The following is a 12,783-nucleotide window of genomic DNA, read 5'->3' on the forward strand; positions in this document are numbered from 1 at the left end:
AGAGACTATAGGACGATTGAGTTTCACTTTCTTTATCACTCTTGTACCATGCCATAGAATTGAGGTTATCAGTGTCTTTTCCTAATCTCTTATCTTGTGTTAATAGTATATGACAACAAGAAGTATGTCCACAAGAAAAATGGAAGAGGAAGGGTTGAACGAGGAACTTCCTCGCTAAGATGGAAAAGTTCCACAAGGTGTTCACGTTCTTTATCGAGTTGATCAAGTGCCCATCGTTTGTGAAGGTAATGAGGTTCTGGTGGTTTCCCTAGTCATGACTAATGGGGATATTACAGAGGCTCACCTTGCCTTAGACCGAGTCATGACAACTCATGTGAATAGGGTTGTTGAGCCTAGGGTGAATGCTTTTGAGAGTACCATGACCTCTAGATTGAGGGACTTTGTGAGTATGAATCCTCTCAGATTCCTTGAATCTAAGGCGGGAGAGGATCCTCAAGCCATCTTGGATGAAGTTTATAAGACAGTCCATGCTATGGGAGTAACTTCTAGGGAGAAGGCGGAGTTAGCTTCGTACCAATTGAAAGAGATTGTTCAAGTGTGGTTCACTCAATGGAATGAAAATTGGCCGGTTGAGAAGGTTCCTATAGAGTGGGAAGAGTTTAAGGAGGCCTTCATAGGAAATTATTTTCCGCGGGAGAGGAGGGAGGTGAAGTTTGAGGAGTTCATTAACATTAGGCAAGGTAATATAAGTGTTGAAGAGTATTCTTTGAGGTTTATCCTATTGTCTAAGTATGCTCCATCCTTGGTGTCTAACCATTAGGGATAAAATGAGTAGGTTTTTGACAGATGTTTCACATATTGTGAAGAAAGAGTGTCGTACGGCTATGAATAATGGTGACATGACTTTATTTAGCTTATGGTGTATGCTTAATCCATTGATTATTCGAAGCTTTGGAGGAGGAGTATAGATTCTAAGATGGGAAGAACCGATGAGAAAGTTCAACCTATGTTTAAGAAAAGGGTTCCAAATCAAGATGGTTCTAGTGCTCTTAAGACCAACTATGAGAGAGATGGTTGTTCTTAAGGTGTTACGCCTACTTGTGCTACTTTTGGGTAGAAAAACTTTGGGAAATGTCTAGCCGGTACTGATGGTTGCTTTAGTTGTGGTAAGGATGATCATAAGGTGAGAGATTGTCCTACTATTGCGGCTATAGGAAAAGAGTCCAAGAAAGTTCCTCCTAATTCTCCGGATGGTGGTAAAAAAAAAGAGAAATTTTTTTTATTGCCTCCAAGCTATGGAAAATTCAGATGAGGATGTGCATACGATATATTTTCTCACTTGTGTTGTCATGTGTTTCTTCTAAGTGAAGGAATATGGTGAGTAGTTGGGTTATGGATTGTTGTATCTTATCTTATATTCTATTCAATCTTGAGAGTTAGAATTATATTCATATATGGATTTACCCCATCATCACATTCATAAGTTGAATTTAGCGGAAATTTAGAACATTTTATTAGTTCAACTTGGAGGTTTACACATACCTCTACATACACATAATATATGTATCGAGTATAAATACACCCTTCTTATAGGAAGGTTACATAGACTTCTACCTTTATCGCACATATACACACATAGACACCATATATTGGCATCGCCCTCGAGAAGTGAGGACCTACCCACTTGGATGGTAAAGAATATCCAAGTCTTCTTCAAGTCGTCTTGAATGAGCCTTCAACGACCAGAACCTAAAATGTTGTGGAAAAAGGAAGATGGGGTTAGTACGCCACTTGTACTAAAGTGTGAGACTATATGCACATACATATACAAAAGATGCTAAGAAAAGTATGCATTTTTCATTTAAAACTTCATGAGCATACAATACAACCATACCAATCAATAATTAAAATTTATAAAGTCTTAGGCATATTCATCACAATAATACAACATAAAGTCTAGTGAAGTCAACCATTTATATTAGACACATATCCAAATAACTCCATCATCAAGTCATATTGAACAATAAGTATGAATAAGAGTACATTTCATTATAACAAAGCAAGAAAATTACCCATGACTCCCAATCAAGTCAACAAATGCAAGGACCAAGAAAATCCCCATAACCTTACTCAATCAAGTAACCCAACAAGAATCATGACTAACATCCTACTTCACATAACACGACATTTAGATCTACATTTCATCTTACTTTGACACTATAAACCCACACATACTCATAAGTGAACTAATCAATATATAGTATCAACGTTGTGCAACTTCATCATATACATATAATATATAATTATAAAAGTAAACATACATAAGAATCCGCTGTCACTCTTAAGATTCCCCTCAAGTCTAACTAGTCAATGCGTAGGTAGAGTCCCATACCCCTACCTAGACTAAGTTAGACCTCTTAGGTTATCCTAGATAGATTTCAATCCTTTGATGCATTTTATCTTTTGGGAAAGTTTTCCCTAACTGACATAGACCACATGATCTAGTGTGGAATCCGCTGTCACAAAACCCTACACCGAAGGAAAGCGGACTACTTGCCAATGTAGTACCAACTAGGATATTTAGTTGGGACCCTCTTTATGATACATGCATTTTAGTCTCCAATCTGAAGAATACTTTAGTGCTCCTACCTTCCCCATGTAGGAAGGGAAACTCCTCACTCTAATTCGCTCGGTGCTAAGCTAGACTCTCTTTTTGAAATGTCTTTAACCCTTTAATTATCAATCATAGCTTAGTTTAGGTTATAAAGCATAACCCTTGTATAATAATCATCATCAATAGCTCAATAAGAATTGCATGAGTATAAGTCCTTTCATTACGATTTATTTAAGTGAGGTTAGCACACTAGCATTTTATATCATAATAAGTCACATTGATAGATATAACCATCTTTATAACATATACACATTAATCAACCTCACAACATAGTAAATACATTCCAATTCAACATCATACCATCCTATAAATCCTAATACAAGGTTTACTCCTTTATAACATTGGCTTAATCACAATTAACCATAATTGGAAGTAAATGATAGAGATTATAAGACTTACCAAGTCTCCTTCACACTTCATCATCAAGGTCTTACCATAAACCCTCAATTCAATCCAATTTATGTGTAAAACATCATAACTCAATAATCAACATGATAACAAGGCTAAAAGAATCACTACATCACAATTTAATACTAGGTCAAGATTAAGATAAGACACTTAGTTTGATTCAATTGCTAACCTAGATATTCATCTTAAAAACTAGCATGAAATACTACAATTTACTCTAATATGTTCATGATTAATGTAACAACATCAATTAAAATAGCAATTCAACCAATAACCAAGTCAATTGAATTAATTTTAACCTAATTTATGTCAATATCAAACCTAGGGTTCAGGGTTAAGGATCATCATCTACAAACTATACCAAATAGTCAATATATACAATAATTAAGTTGAATACATGTTAATATATTTAATTATCCAATATTAAACATAAAAAAAATCAATTTATAACCTAATTTTCCACATTGAGAGGAATCCACATGAAAACCCAACTTTTGAAAATATTTTGAAGGAACCCTTTGAGGAAAGAAGTCTCAAAGGTGAATTAGATCCAATACCTCAACATTTGATGAGGATTTTATGGTGAAATATTCCCTTTACATCCCCCAAATACCTCCCCTAGCCAGTCTTCAATGGTGTCTTCCAAACAGAGAGAGAAAGAAGAGAGAAGAAAGAGGATTTGTCTTGTTAGTTATGTTTAATCTAATGAGGGTTGGGTATTTATACAGGCGCTTAATTAACTTTATTAGACTCCCTTAAACCCCTAATTAATCACCTAACCCCCTTAATAATTAAATGAAACGAAGTTAAGATGTGCAGGGAATTTGACCCTCAAAAATGAAATCCCGATCGACGGTCCATCTGTGAGTCGACGAGTACTATGACTTCCGTGATGCATAATCGTCGTCTCGATCAGAGACTTGTGAAAGAAAGGGATCCAAAAAATTTTCTAAGTGTTGGTCGATGGTTGGCATCGATAATCTTTAGATCCACACATGAGCTGATGTTGGCCCTCTCGTGGTTGGACACTTCCCAGACAGTGTTACCTCCTACGTGCTAGGGTTCTCCTCAAGGGCCCTTGTTTAGTCCTTAGGGAGCTGTACCTGGAAGTTTCTAACATGAATCATCTTAAACACCTATTAACTAGCCTTACACCAATTTTCATGGATTTACGACTTCTAAAAGCTTGTCAAATAGACTTAGGCACGCTAGAACCTCTTATAACTAGTTTCCGGATGTCATGGACGTTCTTGGAAATTTTGGTTCCTAGACTTCCTAAATGACCTATATTGATTAAATAGGTGTTAAAATAGTTTTTGGACCTCTTGGTTCCTATGTTAGGCTTTAAGAATCATCTTGGATTTTTGAAATGTTACATTATCCCTCCCTTAGGAGCATTCGTCCCTGAATGACATAAAAATCCTTTTGGAAGGAATAGACTCAAGACTAGAAGACCAACCAACAATAATACAAGGCAACATGAACCACATCATTCTATATATCTTTTCATAAAGACTCACCATATAAATATGCAAGATATAACTCAAAACAAGCCAAAGAGCAAAATTTCAAGTTCAAATGCTCACTTCACTATAATCACTGTAAAGCAAGGATCAAAATGAACATTTTGCAATATTCAATAAAAATCAAAACAAATTCAATTTTTAGTCATTATTTTCATTATTGGTAAGAAAACTAACCTTATTTATCATATAGATGAGGGTAATGGGACTTCATGTCGGCCTTAGCCTCCCATGTCGCACCCTCAACTAGGTGATTCTTCCATATCACCATTACGAAAATCATCTCTTTATTCCTTAAATTCTTGACTGGCCTATCAAGAATTTGAACCGGAACTTCCTCATAAGAGAGGTTATGCTTGACACCAATACCCTCAATAGGAATAATAGACTCGACATCACTAATACCTTTATAAGCATGGAAACATGGAAAGCCGGATGAACTGAAGCCAATTCACTAGGAAGTTTTAATTCATAGGAAACTTTACCAACAGTTTGCAACATTTCATAGGGACCCATATAATGAGGACTCAACTTTCCTTTTTTGCCAAATCTAACCACCCCTTTCACTGGTGAAATTTTCAAATACACCTTATCACCTTTATGAAACTCCAAATGTCTTCTCCTATGATCGGCATAAGACTTTTGCCGACAATAGGCAGTTTGCAACCGGTTCTTTATTATATGAATTTTCCCCAAAGTCTTATAAACTAAATTGGGACCAAGAAGCAAAGGCTCTCCCACTTCAAACCATCCAATAGGAGACCTACATCTCCTACCATACAAGGCTTCAAAGGGAGCCATGGAAATGGATAAATGAAAACTATTATTATACGCAAACTCTACCAAAAGGAAAATGCTTATTCCAATTTACCTTGAAATCAATAATACAAGACTTAAGCATATCATCAAGGGTCTGAACAATACGTTCCGCTTGACCATCCGTTTGGGGATGAAATGCGGTACTCAACTATACCTTAGTACCCAACCCTTTTTGGAATGAACTCCAAAACCTAGATGTGAATTTTGCACACCAATCTGATATGATGGATAATGGTATACCATGGTCACACATAATCTCATCTATGAAGATGCTAGCATAATCTTTCACCGAATAAGTAGACTTGACGGGAATAAAGTGAGCTGACTTAGTCAACCTATCCACAACAACCCATATAGAGTCGTATTGCTTTTGAGTCCGAGGTAAACCTAATATAAAACCATATTGATGTTTTCCCACTTTAAAGTAGGAACTTGGATTTATTATAGTATGCCACCCGACTTTTGATGTTCGACTTTTACTTGTTGGCAATTAAGACACTTAGCGACAAACTCTGCTATGTCCTTCTTCATACCTTTCTACCAATATACTTCCCTAAGGTCATGGTACATTTTTGTCGAACCTGGATGAATGGAGTAGCGGGCTCCCTCAAGGATCTAGTCCCTCAACCCATCTATATTGGGAACACACAATCTCCATTGGTACATTGACACACCATCCCCCAAAAAGGAGAATGACTCATTTAACTTACCGAGAACCAATTCTTTCAACTCCATCAATGGTTGATCAAGATGTCATTTGGACTTCACCTAAACTACCAATGATGACTCGGAGTTATGATGGACCTTGAATCCGCCATTTGGAGAATCTTCCAACTTCTCACCCAACCTAGACAACATGTGAACATCCTTCACTATGTCTTTCTTGTCTTCATATATGTTAGATACACTACCCATAGTATATGACTTAGGGGATGCGCAACCACATTAGCTTTGCCGGGGTGATAGAGGACACTCATTTCATAATATTTCAACAATTATAACCACTTTCTTTGTCGGAGATTCAACTCCTATTGGGTAAACACATATTGGAGACTCTTGTGGTCGGTATAGACATCAACATGGACACCATACAAGTAATGCCTCCATATTTTCAAAGCAAGTATCATGGCTGCTAAATCAAGGTCAGGAGTAGGATAGTTTCTCTCATTCACCTTAAGTTTCATTGATAGGCTATCACCTTACCATGTTGCATAAGCACACACCCCAAAACCACTCAGGATGCATCACAATACACAAAACAACCCTTTGTACCATTCGGTAAGGTCAAGACCGGAGCGGAAGTAAGTCTATCTTTCAACAATTGGAAGCTTTTCTCACATGCCTCCGACACCTCAAATTGAGTACACTTTTGGTAAAAGTAGTCAAAGTAAATGCAATAAACGCAAAACCCTCCACAAACCTCCGATAATAACCCTCTAAACCTAAGAAGCTCCTATTATTGATTGGAGTAGAAGGTCTAGGCCAATTTTTCACCACCTTCATTTTCCTTGGATCAACGTCAACTCCTTCACTAGAGATGATATGGCCAACAAATGTCACTGACCTCAACCAAAACTCACATTTTCTATATTTGGCAAACAATTGATGTTCTTTATGTACTTGCAATACTACCCTCAAATAGTTCATGTTCTTACCCTCATTTCTTGAATATACCAAGATGTCGTCAATGAAGTTAATGAAAAATAAATCTAGGTAATTTCAAAACACCATATTCATTATGTACATAAAGGCCGCCAGAGATTTTGTGTGACCAAAGGACATTTCTAAGAACTCATAATGACCATATCAAGTATGAAATTCCATATTTTGTATATCCTCACGTCTCACCCTCAGTTGTTGATATGCCGACCTCAAGTCAATCTTAGAAAAGTAGCTTGCCCCTTGGAGTTGATCAAACAAGTCATCAATCTGAGGGAGAGGATACTTGTTCTTGATTGTGGCTTTATTGAGTTGGTGGTAATCAATACACATTCTTAAAGACCCATTCTTCTTCTTGACAAACAAATCCGGAGCACCCCATGGAGAAATACTAGGGCTTATGAAACCCTTGTCTAGTAAATCCTTGAGTTGTGCCTTCAAATCTTTCAATTCAGTAGGAGCCATTCGATAAGGAGGAATTGAAATGGATTCTGTATCCGGTAGCAAATCAATATAAAAATCAATTTTCCATTCAGGTGGAATACCGGAAAGGTCTTTAGGAAAGACCTTTGGAAATTCACTCACTACGGGGACCGACTCAATGGGAGGAATTCTGGAGTCTAGATCTTGGACTCTTACAATATGGTATAGATAACATTTTGAGATCATTTTTCATGCTTTTAGACGAGATTATACAACCTCTAGGAATAGAGTTTCCCCCCTTCCACTCTACAACGGTTCATTTGGAAAGCTAAACTTCATTACCCTTGTCCTACAATCAATGAAAGCAAAGCAAGCATGCAACAAATACATACCCAATATAATATCAAAATAAAGCATATAAACTAACTCAACATAAGAAACTCTATTGGGCAACATTAATGGATAATTTCTATGCACCCTTTTGCAACAACCAACTCACCCATTGGAGTAGACACTATAAAAGGTTCATGCAAACTATCAGGTAAAATGTCAATTTTTTTGGCTACTAGAGGAGTAACAAATGATAAAGTAGAACTAGGATCAAGTAAGGCATATTCATCAATAGAGAGGACTTTCAACAAACCGGTCACCACGTCGGGAGAAGTCTCTTGCTCACCCCTAGAGCGGAGAGCATAAAAGCGATTGTTCTTTGGAGCCTTATTCGACCCACTTACTTGAGCTTGACCACCCTTTTCTTGAACCTTCACATTAGGGCAGTCCCTAACCTATGTCCGCTTTTACTGCAACCAAAACAGTTTTTCGTTCCCTTAAGGCAATCACCATAGTGCTTTTTTCCACACATTCCACAAGTTGGCTTATCAGTTGCTGAATTAGTAACTTTTTCCTTCTTAAACTTAGGGAACTTGGAAGGAAAATGACTTTAAATACGCATCTTAAACCTAGGCTTTTCTTTTATCTCAAACTTATTCTTTGAAGAACCTTCCTTCAAACAATTTTGCTCTCTTAACATCTCTACTCTTCCTCTTATCCCTTGCCACTTACACATGCTTTACATGCACCATAAAACGAGAAATGTTCATGTTGTCGTGTGCATAGCTGAATGACACTCCTCTTACAAATCATCCGACCTCCCATAACAAATTGGCTCATTTCATCTCTAGGATCAGAAACTAAAGAAGGAGCATATTTCGACAATTTTTTTAAATTTCAAAGAGTATTCATGAACAACCATACCTCCTTAGCGAAGCTTGATGAACTCCACCACTTAAGCTTCCCTCATCTCCCTAGGAAAGAAACAATCTAGAAAAGCCTTCTTGAATATCTCCCAAGTCACTACGCCACCTCTCAATGGCCTATCCCTCCATTGCACAAACTATGCTTGATCCACGTCCTTGAGTTGATAAGTGGCCAATTCGGCCTTCTCACTTGTGTACAACCCCATAACTAAGAGTATCTTATAGACTTCATTGATGAATTCTTGGGGGTGTTCTTCAAGCTTAGACCCGTAGAAGGTAGGAGGGTTCATCCGAGTTAAGTCCCTTAGATGGGAAGTAATAGTAGTAACTTGTTGATGAGGATGGGGTACAACCTCTCCGCTGGCTTGGGCCGTCAAAGATTGGGCTCGAGTCGTGGCAGCTTGTTCTTGAGTAGTTATAGCTTGGGCCATTTGAAGAAGAGCGGCCCTTATATTCTCATCCATCAAAGGAGGAGGAATGACCGGAGCTTGTTCAATATTAGCATCTTCTTCAAGTGGAGGAACTTGATAACCATGGGGAGGAGCTCCCGCATAGGCAATTTCCTCTTCAAGTCTTAGTGCCACTTTCATTCGAGTGTTCATTCTTCCTATAATAACAACAATAGGATTAGATGCAAAAGCACACCATAAGTATACCTTAATGGCACGATATAAGATTTCCAAAAAAATGAGAGATTCCTAGGCATCATGTAGGTTCCCGTCCATAAGTGTGGCACACTTCACAATTACGAACACAAACTTACATAGACATGGTTGAGAGAGATACTAACTCTAAGATAATTCAATCTCATGCTTTTATACCATGTTTGTCACATGCGGGTTTACCCCCTAGACGTTACCGGCGTCGTCGTACTCTCTAAGGACTAAGACTATTCTCTTAGCTTACATCATCACATTCATAAGTTGCATTTAGCTTAAATTTATAACTTTTTTTTACTTATACTCAGAATTTTTCATAAACCTCTACATACACATAATATCCATATCAAGTATATATAGACCCTTCGTATAGGAAGTTTACTTAGCCTTCTACTTTTATTGAACATATATATAGGATAGAACATGGTCTTAAAGATTTTCTCGTCTCATACCATCTAAATAATAATAGCAATTTGGATATAACCCTACATCAATGTAAAAAGAGCCACATATAGGCTTTATATAATCCGTACTAAAATAAAAAGAAAAATAATAAAAGAGGCTTAGTACTAAAGAAAAACATAAGCTCGATATTTGCATCGCCCTCGGGGAAGTGAAGACCTACCCACTTGGATGGTAGAGAATATCCAAGTCTTCTTCAAGTCGTCTCGAATGAGTTTCAACGACCGGAACCTAAAATGTTGGAGAAAAAGGAAGATATGGGGTTAGTAATTTAGTTATACTAAGTATGAGACCGTATATACATATACTTACAAAACATGTTAAGAAAAAAGGACATTTCAATAAGTATGCATTTTTCATTTAAAACCTTCATGCATATACAACACAACCATACCAATCAATATTTCACATTTATTAAGTCATAGGCATATTAATCCGAATACTACAACATCAAGTCTAGTCAAGTTTACCATTCGTATCATATAAGTAGACACATATCGAAATAACTCCATTATCAAGTCATATTTAACAATAAGTATGAATAGGAGTACATTTCATTATAACAAAGCAAGACAATTACACATGAACTCATATAAAAGTCAACAAGGGCAATGACCAAGAAAAGCCCCATAACCTTACTCAATCAAGTAACCCGACATGAATCATGACTAGAATGCTACTTCACATAACAATACATTTAGATATGCATTTCATCTTACTTTGACAGTATAAACACACACATACTCATAAGTGAACTAATCAACATATAGTATCAACGATGTGCAAGTTTATCATATACATATCATATATAATTATAGTAATAAACATACATAAAAAAATCCTCTTAAGACTCCCCTCAAGGTTGACTAGTTCAATGCTTAGGTAGAGTGACATACCCCTACTTTGATTAAGATAGACCTCTTAGGTTATCCTAGCTAGAGTTAAAACCTTAAATTCATTTTACCTTTTGGGAACATCTTTCCCTAACCGACATAGACCACATGAGCTAGTGTGGAATCCAGTTTTGTGCCATAAAACCTAAATCAAAGGAAGGCGGACTACTTGCCAAGTAGTACTAAAACATAAAACATAGCAAAAACGTGGATCTACTAGCTATTATTCCTATGGAGGCAACATAGTTCAATAACTAGGAGATAAAGTTGGGACCCTCTTCATGCTACATCCATAGTAGTCTCCAATCTCATGAATACTCTAATGCTCCTACTTTCCCTATATGGGAAGGGACACTCCTCACTCCAATTCGCTCGGTGCTAAGCTAGTGTACCTTTTTGAAATATCTTTAAGCCCTTAATAACAATCATAGCTTTGCTTAAGTCATAGTGCCTAACCCTTGTATACTCATCATCATCAATAGGTCAATAAGAATTGCATGTGTATAAGTCCATTCATTACGATTCACATAAGTGAGGTTAGCACATTAACATTTCATATCATAATAAGCCACATTGATAGATATAACCATCCTTATAACATATACACCTTAATCAACCTCACAACATAGTCAAGACATTTCAATTCAACATCATATCATCCTATCAATCCTAATACAAGGCTTACTCCAATATAACATTATGACTTAATCACAATTAACCACAATTGGATGTAAAGGATAGAGATCATAAGCCTTACTAAGTCTTCTTCATAATTCATCATCAAGGTCTTACCATAAACCCTCAATTCAATAAAATTCAATACAATTTAGGTGTACAACATGATAACTCAATAATCAACATGATAGCAAGGCTAGAAGATTAACTACATCACAATTCAATACTAGATCATAGCTTAAGATAAAACATTTAGGTTAATTCACTTTCTAACCTAGATATTCCTCTCAAGAACTAGCATGAAAGAGTACAATTCACTCTAATTTTTTCATTATTAATGTAACAACATCAATTAATATAGAAATTCAACCAATAACCAAGTCGATTGAATCAATTTCAACATAATTCATGTCAATATCGAACTAAGGGTTAAGGGTTAAAGATCATCATCTACAAACTATACCAAATCATCAAGATATATCATAAATAAGTCATAATACATGTTAATCTATTCATATTATCCAATCAAAAACATAAACAAATCAATTCATAACCTAATTTTTGAGATTGAGAAGAAGCCACATGAAAACCAAACTTTTGAAAATACGCATCTTAAACCTAGGCTTTTCTTGTATCTCAAACTTATTCTTTGAAGAACCTTCCTTCAAACAATTTTACTCTCTTAACATCTCTACTCTTCCTCTTATCCCTTGCCACTTACACATGCTTGACATGCACCATAAAACGAGAAATGTTCATGTTGTCGTGTGCATAGCTGAATGACACTCCTCTTACAAATCATCCGACCTCCCATCACAAATTGGCTCATTTCATCTCAGTAATTATTGTAAGAGCATATCGAGACAATTGTGTAAACTTCAAAGCATATTACTTCAAACTCATACTTCCTTGACTAAGGTTTAAGAACTCAAGCATCTTTTCTTCCCTCATCTCAATGGAAAAGAACCTTTAACAAAAGACACCTTAAGCTTTTGCCAATTGAGAGGAGCCACATCTTCCAATCTCCCTACTTTTCATTAACTGAACCTAATTTGAGTGACACCCTTAATTTGATAAACGGACAAATTACTCTTTTAAACTAGTGTCACTTCTATTATAATCAATACCTTGTAAACCTCATCAATGGACTATTAAGGAACTCCCTTGCCTTTAGAACTATGAGACCCCGGATGATTCATTCTAGTAAAGTCCCTCACTTTAGATGCCGTTGTACCCACATTTGAGTTCATAGGAACCACAACTTCTTTATTGGCTTGGTCCTTCATGGACTTGGCAAACATATGAAAACACCCCTAAACTGCACATTAGTCACTTGCTCGGCCAAAGTGTCGACGTGAGCTTGATGAGCTT

General features: G+C 36.5%; 1 protein-coding gene across 1 annotated transcript in view; it reads right to left on the reverse strand.

Annotated features, from left to right (window-relative positions):
• Nucleotides 1-7,191: 7,191 nt before the first annotated feature.
• LOC138340300 (uncharacterized) overlaps nucleotides 7,192-12,783 on the reverse strand; it is a 46,836-nt gene continuing 41,244 nt past the window's right edge. Inside the window, exons 4-6 of the mRNA XM_069292013.1 lie at nucleotides 9,077-9,330; nucleotides 7,967-8,252; nucleotides 7,192-7,535 (exon numbers count right to left, since the gene is read on the reverse strand). Coding sequence (XP_069148114.1) covers nucleotides 7,192-7,535; nucleotides 7,967-8,252; nucleotides 9,077-9,330 — 884 coding nt within the window. The remainder of the gene's footprint in view (nucleotides 7,536-7,966; nucleotides 8,253-9,076; nucleotides 9,331-12,783) is intronic.

Source organism: Solanum lycopersicum, chromosome 12 (genome assembly GCF_036512215.1).
Source record: "Solanum lycopersicum chromosome 12, SLM_r2.1".
Classification (NCBI taxonomy): domain Eukaryota; kingdom Viridiplantae; phylum Streptophyta; class Magnoliopsida; order Solanales; family Solanaceae; genus Solanum; species Solanum lycopersicum.